The following is a 23490-nucleotide window of genomic DNA, read 5'->3' as shown; positions in this document are numbered from 1 at the left end:
CTCACGGAAAAAAAGGAGGGGCGGGGGCCTTGCCTGAGGCTGGGGTAAAAGACACCAAAGAGCCAAGCAGATAATTTCAAATCCCCAGATTCCCAAGTGCACGTGTTAGATAGACATCAGTTTCTGAGCTATGTGAAGTGCTGACACAGGGCTTCCCTAACAACCATAAACACCCGCCACGCTGCCACTGTGCGTTCCTGGAAGCTGGCAAACGATCAGCTGCTGAAGGTCGGACCCAGTGAGGGGGGGGGCCCTCTGCAGAGGCCGGAGGGGAAGGGTGCTCCCTCACCACCCTAAGGTGATGGGGCTGCTTCAGGACTGGCTCTATTCAGCCATGCTCTCTTTGCCCTTCAGGGCTCCTTGGGAACGAAGCAGGAAAAAAAAGTCTCCCAAATTAAGCAACTCCCAAATTAGGTCAACCCAAAGTTGGCAAACTGTTGGGAAAGGATCTAGAACTGAGGTTTGCTTCCCTCTTCCACTCACCCTGCATGGTGATGGACATCAGGCAACATTTCTAAACCCAAAACTGCCTGACCAAGTCTGGCTCCAGCTAAGCAGCTTCTGGATCTGCACAGGTCTTGGAAAGGGTTTCAAGCTTTACCACCCATCAGAACCACCTGGTTCTGGGCTTGTTAAAACAGGACCCCACTCCCAGTTTCTGATTCAGAAGGGCTGGGCGTGGCCTGGACATCTGCATTTCTAACGGGCTTCCAGGTGATGCTGATGCCCGCCTGCAGACCACACTTTGGAAACCACTACTCCAGGACGCCAAGGACCTCACAGTGGACCTTTCTGCCCTCTCTCTCTTCTACCATTATCTCCCCTCACCAGGCCCGCGCTCTCTCCTCCGCTTTCTCCACCGATCTGTGGGGAAGAACCAGTTGTTGTTTTTAAATTTTCTAATCCACTGTGACAGCAATATTTTTCTAAAACACAATACAAATGAATTACTAGAAAAATGAGATTTCAAGAAGACATACAAAAGACAGGCTCCAATTTATTACCAAATTGGGCAGCAGACAAAAATTTAACTGAATGAAGTGTTATTAAAAGGTCTAAATGCCTCCTACCTTGTGTGTGCGTCTCTTCACAGGCACGGCCCCAGACTTGCCGCATCTCACAGACCACCTTGGGGTAGCCTGGGCCCGCTGCACCAGGGACTCCCCACTTCCCAGACAGGAGCTTCCCTCACCTTCCGTGCCTTCACTTCTGCTCCTGCCTCAGTGTGTATTCCCTCCACATCCTTTTCTGCCTGAAAACTCCTGGCTGCAGGCCCCAGAGCAAATGTCATCACCTCCACGAAGCCAGCTCTGACTCTCCCTGGCACGTGAGGTACCAAGCTCAGTGCTTTACACCCCCCACACCAGGTCCTTCTCCTGAGCTGCTGGAATCTATCTGAATTTGTGTCTCCATCAGGACTGTGGCCCAGAACCCCAATCCACCTCCACATCGCTGTGCCCAGTGTAGGGTTTAGGACCTACTCTGTGGGTGAGGATGAAAGTTTGCCGAGTACATGAGTGAGGAGAGGAATATCCCCATTTGCATAAGGAAATCTTTGATAAGAGCAGAAATTGTAGATGACTCAGCATAACAAAGTCAACAAACGTGTATGCCAGGCGCTGTGCCAGGCCTGGGGACCCGGGGATGAACAAGAACCAGGCCTTGCCTTCTGAGCAGTTACAAGGCTCAGAAGCAGGCGGTGGCTTACCAGCGAGGCGGCTTCTCTGCATAGAGGACCGAGGCAGGGTGGATATGTAATTCATGATCGTCACGGATAGTCCTTGCAAACAGAAGAATTTTATCTGAAGTCAGCCTGAAATACTAGAGCGGGACTCTTCCACAGATGTGTTTCATATTATCAAAAAATGCATGCAGATGGTACTTCACTCCAACAAACTATTCTCTCCATCTTCTCTAGTGCCCTGGTTGACCCCTCGCCCACTGCCACCCCAGAAATCAAGAACAAATCATACAAAAAACAGCATGTGGCTATTCAGGAAAAAACATGGAAACTATACTGCTCTGCCCATTTTCATGTTTATCTTCCATACGTTCTCTTTCAAAAAAATTTCCTTAGGGACAGAAATAACACATATGGTGACCTGTATAAACTTTTCTATTGAATAGAAAAATAAAAATGTTTCTATTTAAAATTAAATAGTAAAGATAAAGGCTATGGAGGACATAATAATAGGGGGAAAAGAAAGCTCAGTATTAGACTATCCATGTCTCTCACATAATATTTCAAATTTCAACTCAGATTAGATTCAATTTAATTCAAAAAATAATTACCGAGCACACAACTATTGGTAAGATCAGATCACAAGAGAACATCAACAGATTAGGATGCTGCTGCCCAAACCCTAATTATGGGGTGTTTCTGTGGGTGCCAGGGACCTGTGTGTCAGGGAATCGCTTCGAGCACCATGAGTGAGCCCATCTCCAGCTCTGTGATAAAATCAGCACCCCAGGGTCCTGGCTGTGCTACCAGGTGGCCTGAGCTGATCGACACTGAACTTTTGCTTCAAAGGGACTGACATAAGCCGACTTCCCCTCAGAAAACAGGAATGTAGTATTCTTTGGGAGGAAAAGGCTAATGACAAAATAATACATGAAGGAAATGCAAAGAAAAGCTGGGGAGGAAGCCTTTGGGATGACTTCCGTATGAAAGAACAGATGCATTTTTAAACAGGCGCGGGTGACACTCTGGACCAGAATGAGCCGAGGCCCTGAGGTTAACAGGAGGGCATGGGTGACCAGTGATTTTCTCCCCAGAAAGTGGAAATGGAAGAAACGGGCTGTGGTCTGTGGCAGGAGGCACATCCAGCACATGAAGAAACACTTGCCAACATACAAAGATGGCAACTATGGCCACAACTTCCCACAGGTCTCAAGAAACAAAATGAACTGCCGGGGTAGTTTCTCCAAGAAAGATCATCTCTAATGGTCCTTTCCAGTTCTATTATTCTGTTATTAGAATGGAAATATTTCCAGCCTCCAGGCTTGTAATTATCATCCTTCCACAACATACGGACGAGCTGAATATTTGAGAATCATTTCCATCAAGTTAAGATATTATGCTGAAAGCTATGTAGTTAACCTCAACTCATCTTTGGAAGGAGATAAAGAAAACCTATTTAACTTAATTGCTGTACTTTCCTGGCACATCAGCTTTCTATGGGGTTTGGATCATTTTTAAGATTTCTCCTTTAACAAATGCCGTCACAAAGTATCATGTTACCTATAAGCTCCAGTAGAATGAAACCTTGCTGCATTTGCGAAGAATCCAGAAACAATGCACCTCAGGACTGGATCCGGATCACCTGCACGAGGCAGCAAACAGAGTGACGGGTAAGCCCCTTGCCTGCCCTATGCTCTGCGTGCTCAAGCTTGTGCAGTGAGGCCCCAGCCCAGGCTGCTTTAAGCCACCTCACAAACCTCTCCTGAACCAGCCCCAGCCCCGTGCCTCCCGGCGCTGGATGCCTGCCCTGGCACCATCTATGGCTGTTGAAGGAAGCTGGACTGTTCCTTTAACTCAGGATGCCCCAACCCCACCAGGCCACAGGGTGACAGGGGAAAGGCCGGGCACCAGAACCCGAGAGAGCACACCACGGGCTGGCCAGTGACCCCAAGAACTCCTTTTTAGGAGAAAATCTTAGGTTTCTTCCGTAAGACACATTATTTCTGTGGTTATAAGCTACAGCACGTAATTCTTCGCCATTTTTCAAATGCCCCATTTTAATTGATGTCTGTATTGCTACAGTAAACATCTTCCAAGGATAGAGCCCAACCATTTATTAGATGATTTTCACAGGATACATTCTAAATGATCACGCAAAGGAAAATGTCATGTGTGTGGCTTAACATACTGCATTTCATCAATTCTAAGACTCACTCTTTTTTCCCCCTTTAACTCACTGAAATCAGGACAGCATTTTGTAATTAGAACTGGCAGTACTTTTTTTCTTAGTGGTGCATAAAATAACAATGTCAGCATCACCGCATTCTTACTGGCAATGATTTGGCTACAAGGTACCCCTTCTATTACTGTACATTTATCAATTACTATCCGTGTTTCTTCTTTTCTGAGTTTTCTGTTCTTCTGCCCATATATCAACTTGGAAACTCTTTTTTTTTTAAGCGTGTTAAATGAACTCATTCTATGATAAGGTTTTTAATTTTTCATCTCTTGTCTGCTAAAAATATTTTTACTATTTGCTTTTTCTTTAACATCTTGAAATTTTAAATCTGTACATAATTTATTGTGTTTCCATCATTTTCTCTATTGTTTCTCAGCACAGAACTGATAAATCTCAAATCTACATTTCTAACCACAACCTGATCTAAGATTCAGTCTCTTCTCTCCAGCTGCTACCCAAAAGAAACTTCTCTGTAGAACATACGTTCTTATTAGGGGGATATCGCTTCCAAAGCGATGAAAACTGGCTCTTGGGAGCAGGAAAGGGGGGATATCTTAGATACTGCCACGGCTGTGGCCCACCAAGGCTCAACCCTACTTTACAAAACCGTATTTTCCTTCATGTTTAATTTCTCTCGTTAGGAAGAATTTAAATTTAATGTCACTTTTCTCCTGAGTGAGAGGTTGATAATGAAAAACAGGTTAAGAAACACAGAGAAGTAAGGCTGTCATCTGTCTGTTAGATGACAAGCACTAGATGAGCTTCTCCCCAGTCAGCTGCCTTTGGAAGCTTCCCCGTTTCTATCAATGACACCAACTTTACCCAATCACCCCGGTTTCGACTCTCCCCTCTCCCGTGAGCTTCTTCATTCATCAATATTCTGAGCATCTGATATGCCCCTCACCCAAGCACCTGTCTCCACAGCCTCCGTGCCCTGTGCTTGCTAGTGCAACCAGGCTGCTGGACTGGACCTGGCCACCACTCGAGGCCTACTCTACAACCTCCCAGGCCCAGCCCCACTGGATTCCCTCCTCCCTGCATTCCTATTACATCCACCACCCGTTTGCCTAAAGCACTGACGGGTCTACTCCTCTAACTTCGAAGAGAGCTGAAGACCTCACACTGTAGCACTCTGTCTACCTGCATCCATCTCTCCCTTCACTGCACTATTTCCTGAGAGAACCATGTCTTGGCCATTTTGTAATCACTTTCTAGTAGGATAGAAGCAAAAATAAGGCTGAAATGGCAGGAATGAAACTGCCTGAGTTCAAGTTCTGATTCCACCACACACTGTGTAACCTTCAGCAAGTTTCTCTTTACCTCTTCGCCCTTTGGTCTCATCTATAGATAGGGATATGAGCGGCATATATTCACTGCATCGGTGTGAGCATTAAATGAACTCACACGTAGGAACACTCGGCGTACCGCTGGCCTGCTCTCGGCACTTATGAAATGCTAGCAGGTACTCGCGGTGCCGAGGGTGTCAGGGCGCCTGGCGCGTGCCTGGCACTCACTGGGCAATGGCCGGTGAATGAGCAGATGCACTGGTTATAAGCCTCACAGATCCGGCTCAGCTGAACCAGCTGTGTTGTCCTGAACTCAACTGAATTTCTCCCTAGGACTTTGAGACTCATTTGTAAAATGAGGATAGTATAACCCACACCTCACAGAGTGTCACCTGTGACACCACACCTGCCATTGCATAACCATGTCCTCAATTAATGGTAGTCACGGTCACAGCCAGAAGCCAGAGACCATGTCTTACGCTGCACTCCTGTCTTACCCTAGGGACTGCTGAGGCTCAACACACAGACTTCATGAGTAATGTCTGCATTTGAAAATAAAATGTAATTTATTTGGAATAGCCCTAAATATCGTCCACTTCAAAGCAACTTTTCTTGCAAAGCCTACATGGGGAAATTAACTACATAACATGCAATGATGTGAATGCTAATGATCCTGAAGTCTTGTCAGGGCTTGTCAATTTTTTTTCCGTTAAAAATAGCCCTCAGAGATCTTGCCATTTGCAACAACGTGGATGGAACTGGAGGGTATTATGTTGAGCAAAATAAGTCAAACAGAGAAAGAACATGTATCATATGATCTCACTGATATGAGGAATTCTTAATTGCAGGAAACAAACTGAGGGTTGCTGGAGTGGGGGGTGGGGTGGGAGGGATGGGGTGGCTGGGTGATAGACACTGGGGAGGGTATGTGCTCTGGTAAGCGCTGTGAATTGTGCAAGACTGTTGAATCTCAGCTCTGTACCTCTGAAACAAATAATGCAATATATGTTAAGAAAAAAAAAAGAAGTTAGCAGGAGGGGAAGAATGAAGGGCGGGAAATCGGAGGGGTAGATGAACCATGAGAGTCGATGGACTCTGAAAAACAAACTGAGGGTTCTAGAGGGGAGGGGGTGGGGGGATGGGTTAGCCTGGTGATGGGTATTAAAGAGGGCACATTCTGCATGGAGCACTGGGTGTTATGCACAAACAATGAATCATGGAACACTACATCAAAAACTAATGATGTAATGTATGGGGATTAACATAAGAATAAAAAAAAAAAAAAAAGAATAGCCCTCAGAAATACAAACAGACCTCCCTGGAAAAAACATGCTACTTTCACATGCTCAGCTTTTCACCGACACGGGCAATTCCGTGTGAGCCTGGGGAAGGTACAGAGCACACCGTGCTGCCTTGCACCAGCCTAGCACGGACCATCCGGGAATACAAGTGAACAGCACAGAATGGGGCGTTGCCGGGTATGGAGGTTTGCTCTTACCTTCGCTAGATTTCTTGGGCACTTGAAACTTGACAAGAAGCTTCTTCAACTGCTCTCGCACTGTCGCCGCTCTGACAAGACCCTTGTAATTCAGGAAATGTTCCTGACACCACTGAGAGTTTTTATTGTGCTACAGGGCAACCCAGACAGAGGGGGAGTGAGAGAAACGCAGACAAGTTCACGGCTACACTGCAAGGTGCCCTGTTTCCTCTTCCCCCTTTTGCTTACTCGGTGGGACAAGATCGTCCCACCCTAATGGTCCCCATTCTGCCCCATCTCCCTAAACAGATGCTGACCACCATGCATACCGTCTGACTGCTCTTCCTTCTTGCTTCCTGTGCCAAAGGGCAAAGGAGAACTTACTGACAAGCAGAATTGTTTTCAATCTGAAATACCCACCTGAGTGGCGCGAATTATCAGAAAGACCCACTTCCCTGTGGGTCTTTGTAAATTAACTTTGAGCAACTCTGAGTTCATCATTCTAGGAGACTACAGGTGAGCAATGATACTTGCCAATTTAGAAATAATTTGCAAATTACTATTATTTATCCCCAACATATGGTTTTTCTATCAACAGTGCTTATTCTATATTCTTAAGTAGGATCATTATGTCTTAGATTAAATTACTGCTGTGGGGATGTACTCTGAAATTCTACTCTAAGCCAGAAAGGAAAGCATTTTAAAGAAGAAAATATCATCCACAGGAGATTTTCCAAGGAAAATACACTAATGTGATATAGACATGCACCCACTTTCCACCAGCAGAGCGAGCTTCAGAGTGCAGACGGCACACTGTGCTCATGCAAATGAATTTTAACTCCCGTAACTCATAATTCATGATCTCAGTAAGCGATCAGGCTTTTCTGAAGACTGTTCATTAAATGAATAATCTCCCTTAGATCACTGGTGAAACAAAAATTTAATATTTCTCCTCTTCTAAGAAAATATTTAAGAAACAAATACAAGATACTGGAAGTCTGAAATATCTAATTTCCCCCTCCCACCCTTCCCTTTACATAAGAGGTTTCTTATGGTTTTCATCATCTTTAGAGCTCTCTTCTTAGCAACTTTTGGTGAGACTCTTAAGCTGTATTATTTGCTAAGTTTTACAAAACGTTAAGAATATTACAGAAAAACACAATAAAAATTAACACTGCCTATGGCTAAATACGGGTAGGGCGTGTGAACATAGGTCCTCACCACACGTTCCTCACAGCCGGTCCCCGCTGACTCACAGAGACCGCTTTGAAGATTGAACTCAACACCACACACTCTTGGCCTCACTTATTTGGCAGAAAATAAAACCGGGCTTGCTATTCAGATGTCTGCTAGTGCCGTCCAGCAGCACCAGTGGGTGTGAGACGGTGGGGAGACCGGGGAGGCCGAGCCGCCAATCTGCTGCTAGCCATCGGCGTGCTGCTAGCCATCGGGGGCAACCAGAGGCGACTTCTGTGTTCTTCCAGGCAAAATGGCACCACAAACCCAGGCAGGGACCCCACACGTGGATTAGAAGTACTGGCAATAATCTAACAGAAAAATACCGAGGTCTCTCGGCCACTCCTTTATAAACTTGACCTTCTGGAATCCTCACTCCTAGATTACCTTAAGTGGGGTGGAGGGGCCTTTCGAGTGGTAGCTGTACTTACTTTGATAAATGCTTCGTACACATTGAGCATAGTGAGATGATCACCCTCCTCCACAGCAAACTTTCGGTGCACTCGAATCTGGAAAGAATAAAGCAACATTTAGAAATCAACTCCTGTGAGCCTCTGGTACAGGGAGGTAATATTACATGCTGAATAGCTCCTGGCCGGCAGAGTCAGAAAGACCTGGTCTGCACCAGCTCTGGCTCCGCCATCTCCTGAAAACCTCAGATTGGTAACGTACCCATTCTCGGCCTCAACTTCCTTAACTGTAAAACTGGGATTATTAAACCTATCAAGACTGCTGCGGAATTAAGATGATTCACTATGACACCTGCCAGAAGTATTAGAGAAATGTTAGTGTTCTTGTCTCTCTCCTCCTCTATCCAGTCAATACCATCTCTTTCAGAAGAACCCCTCCTCGCCCCCCACAGCCCTAGGAGAATATAAGTTCCGGGAGGGCAGGGGGCCAGCTGTCTGGCGCGTGGTAGACATTCTGTATTCGGGGGCTACCGCCAGCCGCACAATCCTTTCAGACATCCCTCAATTTTCTTTTCTGTAAGATCCTGGGCAACACCACCCTGCTCTCATGAGTTCAAGAAACAGCCCAGACGATACATACATAAGCACACAAATATACTTAGTATCTCTAGAATTTTCTCCTTGCATCAAATACCACACACTTAACCAACCTACCTAGCCACCTTCCTGCCTTCCATCCATTCTTTCGTTAAGAGGTATTTACTGAGCACTACCAGAGGCCAGGCGCCATTCTAAGCATTTGGGAGGTCGCAGTGAATCCAACAGCGGTGGAAGCCAAAACCAAACAAGCAAACCACACAAATATATGGTACAGCAGGTGGGAGGACGGGCTAGAGAACACAGCAGAGGAGAGACTGGGCCGGGGCGGCGGGGAAATGCTGCAATTCCAGACAGTGGTAAGGGCCTCAGGTTCCTCATCTTACAAAGGAGTCTGTCTGCTCTGAGGGAGGATTGTCAGAAGGGTTAAGAGAAAAGCAAACAAAAAAACAAGGGAGAAAATGGATTTAACCACCAAGCACGGAGGCAGGGAGGTATAATCTATCATGTTACGACTGTCAGGAAAAAGACAAGCACCTGTAAGAAAGTCCAAGTTCAGCTCCTGCGTGTGCAAAGCTGCCACATCTCACTCTTCCCACAGGAACCGGCCCCGATCTCACCCTGGCCTGCCTGTCAGGGCGCCTCACCTCCGGGGTGCTCTGCGTAGCCTGACTTCTCCAGTCTCCCCGGCACTCGCTCCTTCAGGTGTCTCTGGCGCCGGGCCTTGGGCAGAGCCCTGCCATCTCCTTGGCTTGGAGTACCCCTCCACCACCACCAAAATCAGCCTGCTGTGCCCAGGCACGACTCCTTACGTCACTAGTGTGCCACCAGGTCGCTGCCGGAGAAGCCTGCAGGCCAGTTTCCCTTATGGGGAGGTCAGCAGGTCACAGTTCAGACCGGGGGCTCCAGACTGTGAAAGGCAACTGCCCCACGGCTGTGCAATCACAAACGAGTTATGTGACCTTCCGGTGCCTCCACCTCTAAAAATGATGAGAAGAGTGTTTACCTCCCAGGGTTATGGGGAAGACACTAGGGAATACGATGCACCTAAAATGTCTGGCACAGTGTCAGGCACACGGCAAACACTCAGAACGCAAGTGGATCCCATCTGCACAGCCAGTGGTCCCCGGAGAGTTTCAACAAGGGGAGCCCACAGTGAAAGAGACCAGTATGAATGGCTTGGGGAAAAGGCTAGACTTACTGCCTGAGACTTCTGGTTTGAGGGGACCACAAAGATATTCTGGATTTGCATCATAGCTGCAATGCTTAGAATTTCCTGAGAACAGCCAAAATTTCCTATAAAACAAAAAGCATGTTTGATTTCAAATATGCACTGTCAATGAGAAGTGAAAGACATTTGGTTATTTTCTTACACCGTACTACAAACCTAAAGTCATATATTTATATACAGTTTGATTGTTTAGTTGTAGCATATCAACCCTTTACCCTGCTGAATGTAATGTCCCATAAGTGGCCCAGATGAACGGAGGCCCAGGAAGACTCTGAGAAAGGGGCTGCTATACTAGGCAGCTGGGACATCAAGGACTCTCGCTGTGCACCACGGTGGGGCCAGAGGAGCCATGTCCCTAAGGGCAGGTTCACTCCACACCTGTTCCCTACTCCCATCGGAACAGCTAGGATCCTGGCCAAAATCCAAGACGGAAAGGAGGGGCAGGGATTATGTGGGTTGTGTCCCTTCTGCGGTCTCTCTCTTCCTGGACCCTTCTCTGGGGCGACCTCACTCCTGACAGGGCTCACCTGACCCAGCGAGCCTAAGGCATGCTTAGACCAGGGCAGCACTCCGTGAGCAGCAGCTGCTCACGCCTGGGAACAGGGTCTGCAGCCGTCGGCGCACCAGGGAACTGGATGGTGACAGTGAATTGCCCATCTGTAGTCCTCCCCACAGCTTCCTGCCTCATGGCTGACACGCTCCCCCACCCGAAACTTAAAAAGAGTCCTGTTTCTCAATGTAAGCCTGAGGTCATCTGGATGTTTCAAAACTAAAGCTACCTCTCACCACGCTTAGTCTGAAATACAGCTCTGTAAATTGCTAGTGAATCTAAAAGTTAGCCAAAAGCAAGAAAAAATTCTAACTTCCTTTCCTGGTAGGGGTCATGATTCTGACCTGACCTCTAACTTATGAACTTTCGCCCCTTACTCCTTTTCTCACAAACATCTGAAGGCGTCAGGGAAGTTGGGCCCCTTGTATGCTGGCAGTGGGAGTACAAAGGGGTGTAACCTCTGTGGAAAATAGTATGGTGAGGCCTCAAAAAATTAAACATAGAATTACTGGATGATCCAGCAATTCCACTGGAAGTATATACCCAAAAGAAGTGAAAGCAGGGACTCCAACAAATGCTTGGATGCCAATATTCACAGCAGCCCTACTCAGGATAGCCGGAAGGTGGAAGCAATGCAAGTGTCCATCGACAGATGAACGGTTCATACACACAGTGAAATACTAGTCAGCCTTAAAGAGGGGCATTCTGACATGGGCTACGACACGAATGAACCTTAGAAGACAGTAAGTGGAGTGAAATACATCTGTCACAAAAGGGCAAATATTGTAGGATTCCGCTGAAGGGAGGTTCCCAGGATCCTCAAATTCATGAAGACACAGTAGGAGGGTGGTTGCAGGGCTGGGGGGAGGAGGGAATGGGGAGTTGGTGTTTAATGGAGACAGAGTTTCAGTTTGAAAAGATGAAAAAGTTCTGGAAATGGATGGTGATAAGGGCTGATTGACAATGTGAGTGTACTTAATGCCTCAGAACTGTACACTTAAAAATGGTTAAAATGGTACATTTTATGTATTTTTTACCATAATTTAAAAAAAAAACTTCTCTGTTTAAAAAAAAAAAAAAACAGGCGTCCGTTCTAGGCCCCCCAGGAAAACAAAAGTGTTTACTGAATTAATTAATGGTGACTGACACAGAATCCCCAGTTAACAACATGCCCCAAATCAGACAGCGTTAGAGGAAAGCTCCTTCACTACTCGGAATGTATCATGCCCTTCCCCCGGGTGCACAAAATTCGAAGAACTAATCCCTTGACAGAATCAATGAGAACTATTGGTCTCTACCTACCTGATTCAAGCAGCATTTTTGCAAACATGGGATTCAAAGGAAACTCTGCGATTCTCATGCCAAGCGGTTCAGTTAGGCGACAGTCTTTGTCCAGACCTGCCGTAAGAACAAGAACAACAGAAATCAGAAGGTCTGTACCATTGTGTTGGAAGAAGTACGGTTATCAGGAGGATAAACGATGATGTACACTAGGAAAAGGTGTCCAAAAGATGAATCATGCTACCAAACTCAATCTTACATCAGAGTGCTGTTACATTGAAAGAAGAAAAGACCCCCTCTGAGCTCCTGAATAGCCAATTTTGAAAAACTGATACTTCTAATAGCTTCTATTCAAGGACTTCACTCCAAGGAAACAGCCCTGCAGCCTCCTCTAGCTCCCCACTCTCCTCACCCACCCCAGAGACTGCTCCTTCCAAGTGCAAGTGCAGATGTCCCAGAAGGGCATCCCATGCCCTCCACTCCCACACTATGAGAGCAATTACAAGGCCAGCGACTACAAATCTAAACGTCTGCCCAGATCTCCCTTGGATGCCAACACCAGAACTGTTCATCCAACTGCCTCCTGGGCAGTTTACTAAACTGGATGGACTCCAATTCCCCACATCCCTCCTTGCCTCTGTGCCACTAGCCAATATTCAGGTATGGGATTCTGGAGACGCTGACTATTGTTTTATTGCCATTCAGACTATTCCCAAGATGTACCATTAAAATACATGCTGCAGAGCTCAGAGTAAGACAGGAAAGGTAGTTTCTCTTCTGTTCCCATATAATCATCTCTTGAAAGGTGACAATTCAGCAATAAAGTAAATTAAGTTGGGTGGTTCCCCCTGCCTTCTCCAGCTTACTTAGGACAGTGAAGAAATAGAAAGTATTTCAACTTTAATTCTGTTGGATTAGAGGCAAATCAATCCAAATGAAAACCTCTATGTTGTCAATGTTCTCTCATACTCATTACAGACTATCCCGGGAAACCCTGCTTTCAGGGTCCTATCACATGCCTGAGAACAGGGATGGGAACCTATTCCAGCACACTCACTCTGGACTGACTTGATGCAGACCCACCTAAAGGCCTTTTAATTCACTTGATGATCTTTTAAATCAGTAATTGGCTATTCCTTTGTGGAGACGTATCACAAATGTAATGAATGAAGATGGACCCCATATAAAAAAAATTAACTCAAAAAGGAGCACAGCCTTACTACATGTAAGAGCTAAAACCACAAAAACTTTTTAAAGAAAACCCCAGAGAGATCTCCACGCCCATGGGTTGGGCAATGGTTTCTTAGGTAAGACACCAAAAGCACAAGCAACAAAAGAAGAAATACATATATTGAACTACATGAAAACGTAAAACTTTTGCACTACAAATACCATCAAGAAAGAAGAAAAGCCAACCACAGAATGGAGGAAGTATTTACAAGTCACAGATCTGTTAAGAAACTTATACCCAGAACACATAAAGAACTCCTCCAACTCAATAATAAAAAGACAGTACCCCAAGTAAAAATGGGCAAAGGATTTGAATAGACATTTCTCCAGAGAAGATCTATGAGTGGCCAATAAGCACATGAAGAAGTGCTTACCACCATTAGTCATTAAGAGAAATGCAAATCAAATCCACAAGATACCACTTCATTCCCACTGGGATGCCTACAACACAGAAGACAGATAACAAGTGTCGGCCACTTGCTATCATGTGAAGCAAGTGGAACCCTCATACCCTGCTGGTAGGAATGTCCACCAACAACTAGCGCATAAATGTTTCGGCAGCATTATTTACATTAGCCAAAAAGGGGAAACAACCCAAATGTCCATCAACTGCTCACTGGCTAAGGATATTAAGTGGCATATCCAATCCATGCAATGCTACATTATTCAGCAATAAAGAGGAATGAAGTGTCAACACATGCTACATACAACACGGACGAACCTTGAAAACATCATGCTGAGTGAAAGAAGCCACTCACAAAAGACCACAAATTATATGATTCTATTTATGTGAGATTCCAGAATAGGCAAGTCTACAGAGACAGAGATTAGATCAGTAAATTGCCTGGGGTTGGGAAGAGGGGAAAGGGAGTGGGGAGTGAGCATTCATGGGTACAGGGTTTCTTTCTAAGGTGATGAAACTGTTAAAGTTGGGGTGATGGTCGCACAACCCTGTCAATATACTAAAAACCACTGAACTGTACACTTTAAATGGGTACCATACCAACCTACGTATGGTATGTGAATTCTACCTCAACAAATATGTTAAAAACAAACAAAACAATCTCAAAGGACAAAACCTCCACCGAAACTTACTACCAAACCAGACATTATGTTCCCTTGGGGCAACATTCACAGAAGTTAGGTACCTCCTCAACAGGTGAATTCAAGGCTACAGTGTTCTCTATCTTAAACACTACGTTTTTAAACAAGAGAATAGAGGTTCTTCCAAAGCATGGTGTTTCCTTGCCCCAAAGAATTCCACAGGCTGGTCATCGGCCCAATTCTCCACCCAGAGGGAACTCCAGGAATGAAATGAGGGGAAAAGGGGAGAGAACACTAAGCCAGAGGTTTTAGGATGGAGTGGAGGAACTGAAAAATAGCCCTGGAGAGGTAACATCTGAAATACTGGTAGGGAATCTTCTAGATGTCTTTCAGGAGTGCAGCTCTAATGATGGTTATTAACAGCTCCTGATATACCAACATGCTTTACAAATTCATTGTCCTAACTGGGATTCATGTACTATTAATCTAATTATGGTCCCACCTTTTTATTTCCATGAAGCTTAAGGGTTGTTAAGAGGATTATATATATGGGGAGAACCAGTCCCATCCCTGAAGATACTAAGGAGTCCTAACGTGAATACAACCTAACCAATACCATCTATTAGTAAGCAGATCAGAGAACACATAAGAGACAGGCGTACCTCCCAGAGCATAGAGTAACTCCAACGCTTGAACCATCGACTGGGCTGGGGGGGGCTGTAAAAACATAAAAATCCTCCTAAATTAATTTCTTCAGGTAACAGACTAAAATGTGACTATTTCCTGCTCAAATGCACTCTTCCCTCTTATGTACCCCATACATACCAGCCTCCGTGCTTGTGTTTCATGCCGGTGCCCTTGAAATGCCCTTTCTCTCCTTCTCAGCATCTTTACTACTATTTGGTCTTCAATGTCAGCTTGATTAAACACTGCCCCTTGGAGCCCTCCCTCCTGCTCCCCTCCACCAGAAGTGATGGGTCCCTACCTTGAACAACCTTCCTGTTTAGTCCTACACCCCCATCAGACACTTCTGAATTTGTCCTTCACAGTCTCAGTCTTCTACTCCAGCAGCCCTGGTGGGTAACACTGCACCAGGCCTCGCCCACAGGGGGCACCTGACATACGCAGAATCTGAATTTCTGAAAAGAGAGAATGCTAGGCAATCTGACCTTAATTTAAGCAAAGCTGCTATTGTGATCTTCGGTCTGATTCTCTGGATCCAAATCACATCTCTGGTATTTTCACCTAAACACACACTGACTAGTATTTCTCTCTAGCCTCATCTGATTTGGGACCATATGTGAACGTTTTAACATAATTGGAAGGACTGCATATGTATAATTTTAGTTTGTTTTTCTGCATGGTTTTCTGTTTTCATTGTTTGTTTGTTTGTTTGTTAACCCAGAGAAACTTCACAGTGATTACTTGGGATGGCTGCATAATGTTCCAACAAGGTCATACTCCATAAAATACACAATTGTCTTCCTCCTGGGCAACTGAGTTGTTTTCAGTTCTTTGCTACTTTAACTAACACTGCTAAATAAACAAAATTATATGTGGCCTGTGATTTCAACTGTAAAAAAAACAAAACAAAACCACAATTTCAGGAGAAAATAACCAGAAGGGAATATATGAAGATGAACTTGTATGTATTTTCCTCATTCTTCAGTTGTCCAAAAGTTTATGATTTTCATTATTCTATTTAAAAATTTAATATACAATGATACTATAAACATGATCATGCTATGTACGTTCTTTTCCTCTTTTTCTCAGGAGAAATTTCCCTGAGAAGAAATACCAGGCGTTTCTAAGCCTCATAAAATAACGTCAGAAAGCCCTCCAGGACTGAAGCTGAGGATGAAACCACTTTCCCAAACTGTGTCAGCTTTGGACTTTCTCCTTTTTCTTCCTGTTTGATCACTTAACTAATGTGAAGTGGTACCTTACAGCTATTTCAGTTTGCACTTATTTCTCTTCTAGAGAAGCCAAACATGTTCCAATGTTAGTTTACTATTTGTGTGGCTTCCTTTCCTTTAGCTCTTTCTTCTGTGGATATTTATTCCAAATGATGCTTGAAAAACTGCAGCTTTCGAGACGCTGATATATCATTTTTGCCATTATATGTTTTCCTTTCATCTTAGACAGGAGGCTTTTCTGAAGCTTTTAATTTGCATATACTGTTTACCTTCTCTATAATTTCTTGCATACACCAATAATCAAAGAGTATATTTTTTCCATACTTATGATAAACACACAGTTGTTTTCTTTGGGAGAGAGACTGGTATTTTCTATTCCTTCATTCACCTAGTTCATCATGACATATATGACATGAGGGACTTTATTATCTGAGAATCCGGGCTTCTCACACCACATAACAATGCAGCTGGGATAGAACAAGAGATAAAACGCTAGTCTTCAAATCATAAAAATTCAAGAAGAAAATATGACTGAATGTTTACTAACTGACCTAGATGTGGGGAAGTGCTTCATAAGAACAGGAATAACAGAAGAAATCAGAGAGACAGAGATAGAAAGATTTTACTGTGGAAATACTTATATGTCTGCACATTAAAAAAAATAAATAAAAAAACAATAAAATACAAATAACTAAAAAACCATTTGCAAGAAATACTATAAACAAAGATTAATGTCTTTAATAATTAAAGGACTCTTAAAAACCACAATAAACACTAATTCTAACAGATAAATGGCTTAACAATTCAGAAGAAATATAAAGTGGACAATAAACGTTTTTTTTTTAAACTGTCTTTTGAGAAATCAAATAATAAGGTACAGATATTTGTCCTCCCTACCCTTCTCCCTCCTGACATCAACAAAGAAGCAAACCTCTAAAAGAAAGTACCACGGCATGCATGGCAGAGGCACTGTGTGGGGCAGCGTGCGCTGCTGGAGCTTACAGCAATCTGGCCACACAGCAAGGATGTACAAAACACTATGGCTGTTTGACCCAGTAATTCTACTCCAGGGACCTACCCCAGGAAAAAAGCAGAAGGGCGATCAGCCACGAGGACCTCCCCCGCAGCTCTATCACAGCCCTCCTGGCTCCCCCAGCTGTGACACTCCCTCACGGAGACCTCCACACACTCGCCGTCCCGGATCTCCCCACCTCCTGACCTGGTGAAGTCCTACTTGGGTTTCAGGTCTCACTCCGCACAAGACTAACCAGGCTGGGGGCCCTTCCTTTGTCTCAGAGCACTGGACCCACACACGGCAACTACCCTCTTACTTGTCATCCACACCCCCCCAGGCAAGAACAGGATTTGTGTCTGCCCTGTCTGGCCCTGCTCCCCCATACCCTGCACGGGGCCTGGTCCAAAGTAGGCACACGACACACGAGCTAAGGGGAAATTAAAAAAAAAACAAAACCAAAACCAAAACCAAAAAGTGATGCATTCTAATCTTATGTCCCGACATTTGCCCGTGGGCATTCCAGAGAGAAGGCAGGACTTACCGACATGAAGTGGAACCTGAGGACGTTGTCGATCCCTAGCGCTTTCAGCTGTAGGATGACAGGCGCCAGATTGCTACGCTGCATCTCAGGGACAGTGCATTGAGGCAGCTTGTCAAAGGCTTCCTCTGAGGATAAGAAATCAGAACTATTTGGGGTCAAATGCCACAATCAAATGCAATCATCATGATGCCCACGGGATAGTTTTCCTTCTCTAAAGAGAGGCTTGAAGACTCTAGGATCAGATGCATATGATATCTCGACATGGAGTAGTTTCACATTTAGAAAAGACCATTCTATTTAAAAGGTACCTTAGCAGTTTATATCTTTATAAATAATATATCTTTATACAAGTCTGCTCTTTTACTATAGGATGCTTTTTTAATGTGCTTTTTGTCAGCAGAACATGAAATCAAAGCCACAGGTATGTGCTGGATCACGACTGGCACCCAGGCCCTCTGCTTGGGGCTGCAGTAAGTCTGGAAGGCAAGACCTGTAACTATAAGCAAAGAACAATCTCAAAGTAAATCACCAAAATGATAACCAGAATATAAGAAAAGACCAAATCTTACAAAGAGCAAAAGTTGTCCAAATCTAACTTTTAAAACCAACGAGCCAGGCCCGCATCACACTCAAAATCTGGTCACCAAACAGATCAACGAATGTTTACATGCCCCATCAGGAACAAAAGGTGACCTCCAACAGGAAAAAGCACCACAAGGCATAGAGGTGCCAAGATGGGAGGGGCAGGAGAGGGGGTAGGGAGGAAGAGACCCTGGAGGCCTTTTCATAAAAGCCTGACAAACAGGGCGGTGAGGGGGGCGGGGAGAGGGAGGAAGGGATTAAATCACTTTGGTATATATTCAGAAAGCTTATAGGTTATATAGAGAAGGCTCCATCCACAAAATCCCTCTCACATCAGTCAACATTTTAACTGCACACCCTCCTTAAGTAGAGGCTGGCCCAACCTCCATGCAGATCATAAGGCTTTTGTTAACTAGAGAAAGAAAACAACAAGAGGTGTCATGAAGAAATAGCACTATCACTGAAGAACTTTTTCAAAAAGGTTGTGAGTGAACAGATAACCAATGTTCTGTGGACCAACTGATACAAATGGCCACAGGCACGGGTCTAACTGGGAGATGCTGAAGAACAAGAAACAGCAGGAAGTTCCAGATGGAACATTCCTTTTGAGTTTCAAGAGCATTTGGGGGATAGCTTTTTGGTAGGATAACCACATTTTCCAAGCATACTGCTGACAGAGGGAGAATCGATGTTCTCAGATACCAGGACGACCCTGCTGAGAAGCCGCTCACAGGAAACAGTGCTGCCCAAGAGTTTATGACATCCAATTAAACTCTACTAAAGACCAAGTGTGTGAGGCCCTGGGCCAAGAGCAGCAGGAACAGCCTCCAGAAGCTTCAGTGATATGAAAGGGCCTGGAACCAAGACCAAAAACAGTCACCTCCAAGGCCAGGTCCCAGTGAACAGTCCTCCTGAAGGAGAGTGGAGGCTCAGGGAAGGAGGAAACAGTCATTGCAAAAAGGCATGTGAGGTCACTTCATGAGGAAGTTGTCATTTGCGAGAGGATTTGAAGGATAAGGGGGATCTGTTGGGCAGAGGAAACAGCCCAAGGAAAGGTATCAAAGATATGAGATGTGGATGTAGAAAAACAGAAAGTGCGTTTAGGAAGAGCGGAGTGCAGCTGGGATGCAGTGTAGGGCAGGTATGTGGATAGTGGGAGAACATAAGCCAGGAAAAGTCCTGGAGGATTCTGGGAAACAGTTGAGGGTCTGAGCACATAGCACCCTGCTCAGGACTACACTCTGTGAAAGCTCATCTGAAAGCCAGTCAGCCAAGAAAGCCTAGAGGCTGGATGCTAGTGTACCCCATTACTGTCAGGTGGGCCCTACCCAGCCCCAGTCCACTAAAACTGCTCCTGCTAAGGAGGCTGGTGATCTTTCAACCAAATCGACCTACCTTTAGTCTGCATTCTGTGACTTTATTTCTTTGGAGGATGAGATACGCGGGCCATTTCCTCTTTAAAAATAGCCTGAGTTCCTCAAAAAGTTCAACATGTATGACCCCACAATTTCACTCCCAGGTATATGCTCAAAAGAATTAAAAACAGGTACTCAAAACACAATTTCATAGTACCAGCTATTCACAAAAGCCAAAAGGTGGAAATAATCAACTGATGTATAGAAAAATTAATTGTGGCATATCCATCCATGAACTATTATTTAGCCATAAAAAAGAATGAAGCACTGGGATACCTGGGTGACTCAGTCGGTTGAGCAGCCAACTCTTGATTTCAGCTCAGGTCATGATCTCAGGGTTGTGAGACTGAGCCCCAAGTTGGGCTCTGTGCTGGGCGGGGGCGTGCTTGAAATTCTCTCTCTCCCTCTCCCCCCTGCCCCCAACCCCACTCTCCCTCTCTTAAGAAAAAAAAAAAAAAAAAAAGAATGAAGCACTAATATAACAGAGATGAACCTGGAAAACATTTAGCATTCATTACGCTAAATAAAAGAAGCCAGACACACAAGGTCACATATTTATGATCCCATTTATACAAAATATCCTAAACAGATAAACCCATGGAGACAGAACAGACTGGTGGTCTCCAGGGAGGAGTGCGGAGAAGCTGCTTAATGGGTACAGAGTGAGGGAAATATTCTGAAACTAGACAGAGGCAGTGATGCACACTGCGGATGTAATTAAATCCCACTGAACAGTTTGATTTAAAATGGTTAGCTTTATGTGTTATGAATTGCACCTCAATACATTTGTTTTCAAGTATTCTGAAACTTTCTCTTCTTCTAAATTTCCAGATGCCTTTTAACCCTCGGTGCTCTCTTTCCTCTCCCATCTTTCCTCCTTATCGCCCTAGCCTCTGGCTCTGCCTGCCCCCTCCCATGGATACTCCCCTTACCTGCTTCCTCCCCACCACATACCTGTAACATTCCATTCCCTCTGCCTGGTGCTCTCCTTTCCCCTGGAGAACCGCTGGGTGGCCAGTAAGATCAGGCACAAATGCTCAGTTGTGAAGCCCTCCCCGGTAGGATAACTCCCTGTGCTCTGCTTGCAAGGCTCATTCCGGTATGGCGACCCTATCACACCATAATATGCCAACCTGTTTGCAGGGCTGCCTCCAGCACCTGGCTGTCCACCACGTGCCCACAGACCACGTCTCACCTAGCCCAAGATCTCCAAACCCTGGCACAGTGGCTGGCCTACAGCAGGTGCTCTGTAAACATTCGCTACAAGAAAAAATAAGGACTGCACAAGGGTGATGGTAACCGGAAGGAAAGAAGAGACAAATGACAAAACCCCTGGATTTGGGAAGTGAGCGCACATGGATGCTGGACAGAGGATTAAAAATAATGTGAAAGGGCGCCTGGGTGGCTCAGTTGGTTAAGCGACTGCCTTCGGCTCAGGTCATGATCCTGGAGTCCCTGGATCGAGTCCCACGTCGGGCTCCCTGCTCAGCAGGGAGTCTGCTTCTCCCTCTGACCCTCCCCCCTCTCATGTGCTCTCTCTCTCTCATTCTCTGTCTCAAATAAATAAATAAAATCTTAAAAAAATAATAATAATAATAATGTGAAAATTAAGTCTGGACAACTGAGGAGAAATCTTGGTGCCATCACCCACAAAAGAGAGGCACAGAGAGAGAGAGAGAGAAGCTCTGGACATATCACTGTCGAGGGCAAGGCTGCCTTCAAGCTGGAGAGAAAGTTCCCGAAGAGCTGGGATAGTCTTTATCATAATTTTATCTTGCTCCTTCAGAGCCTAGCATGGTGCCTGGCGCAGAGCAGGAGCTGAACAACTATTTGCTTTCTATCAGTGGTCTCAGGACAGAGCCTGCCATTTTCACTCTGCAAAGATGCTCTGAACCAGAGGCAAAGATGGAACCCCCTGTGAGGCCTCATAGGAGTCAGGATTCTCGTTCTTCCCAGAACAAGAAAGCAGCATGTTAAGCTGACGGAAAGGTAAGAAAGACAGGACCCGAGACACGTGGCTCAGACTACAGGGAGGTCTACACCCAGACATTAGGCTGGGAATGGGGATGGCAATAACTGGGGACTCATGGGCCAACCTCGGCCAAGGGGAGCAGTAGCAAAGAGAGCAGCGGGGCCAAGGGACAGAGGGCCTGGTGAGGGGGGAGTCTGGATTTTATGTGAAGTTCTGCACATGGGGGAAACATCTGTGATACTCTCCAGCGCTCAGACTAACTAGGAGAAAGTCAAAAGCCCTGAAGGAACGCCACACTAACCTGTATAAAGGCGGTAACATTTTCCCGAGCGGCTGCGGCCACCACGTCCTGCGCGCTGATTGGCTGATGCCTGGGACACCGGGACCACCACCAAGCACTCAATGGCCGTCCTGGGATTGTAGGCTCGGAGTTTCACAAAGCCACAGTCGATCACATACACAATCCCACTGATTGTAATGGAGGTTTCGGCCACATTGGTGGCCACTATCACCTAAGTCCCCACGGCAAGAAAAGTAAAAAGAGAAGTTATTTGGTTCTTTTCACTTTTAAGAAACTACTCAAAATCCTAAAAGATTTATTAAGGATATGTCCAACAGTGTAGGATCTGTAAGAGGCAGTTTAATATACTGGAAAGAACAGGAGTTTTAGGGTCAGGGTGCCCTGGGTTTGAATTCTCCAAGGTGTGACTTTGGGCAAGTTACTTAAATTCCTGCCAGTCCCTCATCTACAGAATATTCACCCCCTGTTGGGTTGTGGGGGCATCAAACGTGAAATATCCATAAAGCAATTACAGCTTGGTGCTTGGCCCATAATAAATACTCAACAAATGTTAGTTTTTGCCTTCTGCACAACTAAAGCAAATCACCACCTTGAACATCTTTATTCATTCATTCACTCACACTTGGAACTATTTTCTGAAAGTCTGTGTTTTGCAGGCACTGTTCAAAGTGCTGGGCATGTATGAACAAGGAAGACAAGGCCCCTGTTCTCCCAGAGTCTGCATTCTAGTGTGTTTGGGTGGAGAAGCAGTGAACATAAACAAGCAGATAACCTCAGAGTGACAAATACCATGAACAAAATGCCAAAGAGCAGTAATACAACATTACATAGCATTTAAGGCGTTCCCTGTGTATTAATAATAGTGGGCTGTGCTACTCTGGATGGCCAGGGAAAGCCTCTCTAAACAAAGATTTTGAACTGAGGCCTGAGTAACAAGAGGCAGGCAACCCTCTAGAGATCCAAGCAGAAGAAAGAGTTCACAGAAAGGAGAAACAGGCAGGGAGGCCAGAATCCAGAGGAAGGACGAGATGAGGCTGGAGGACAGCAAGGGCCAGATCACGTGCTGTCTCTGGGCCACTGTGAGGTGTTTACATTTTATCTCAAGTGCACCGGGCACTGCCCCTGGAAGGTTATGAGAAGCAAGGAACACGTATAGATAGACAGCATTTAGAACTTTTTAAAGGCACTTTTGTATCTATCATCTTATAAAAATCTTCCTACCATTTTTATACAGTAGACATTTAAGATTTTACACCAGAGAACCACCGATCCAAAGGTTCTTATTTATGTTTCACAGCTGAAAAAACTGGGCTTGAGACTGAGTAACTCAACCAGGCACAGAGTAACTCAGGCACAAAATCCAGGCCTCCTGACTGACTGGCCACAGTTCACATGTGGCGGGGCCGACTTGAGGTGCTTCATCCCAATGGCCATGAGGCTGAGCACCTTCTTCCAAGGGGCCTGAATTGGGAGTGGACCCTCAGAC

At 45.2% G+C, this 23490-nt stretch overlaps 1 protein-coding gene across 4 annotated transcripts in view; it reads right to left on the bottom strand.

Annotated features, from left to right (window-relative positions):
• The window catches only part of DHX35 (DEAH-box helicase 35), a 65963-nt gene that overhangs the window by 5696 nt on the left and 36777 nt on the right, over positions 1-23490 (bottom strand). For all 4 annotated transcript variants that reach the window (XR_004679483.1, XM_035006313.1, XM_035006314.1 and 1 more), the window contains exons 12-20: positions 22005-22215; positions 17735-17859; positions 14925-14979; positions 12010-12105; positions 10128-10222; positions 8351-8428; positions 6705-6834; positions 3242-3323; positions 1709-1780 (exon numbers count right to left, since the gene is read on the bottom strand). Coding sequence is in view for 3 of the 4 variants with exons in the window: in XM_035006313.1 (XP_034862204.1) it covers positions 1709-1780; positions 3242-3323; positions 6705-6834; positions 8351-8428; positions 10128-10222; positions 12010-12105; positions 14925-14979; positions 17735-17859; positions 22005-22215 (944 nt within the window). In the remaining variant the exon portion in view is untranslated. The remainder of the gene's footprint in view (positions 1-1708; positions 1781-3241; positions 3324-6704; positions 6835-8350; positions 8429-10127; positions 10223-12009; positions 12106-14924; positions 14980-17734; positions 17860-22004; positions 22216-23490) is intronic.

This window comes from Mirounga leonina, unplaced genomic scaffold (genome assembly GCF_011800145.1).
Source record: "Mirounga leonina isolate KUSES-001 unplaced genomic scaffold, KU_Mleo_1.0 Mir_150, whole genome shotgun sequence".
In the NCBI taxonomy this organism is placed as follows: Eukaryota; Metazoa; Chordata; class Mammalia; order Carnivora; family Phocidae; genus Mirounga; species Mirounga leonina.
This window is presented reverse-complemented; position numbering and strand designations above follow the sequence as displayed.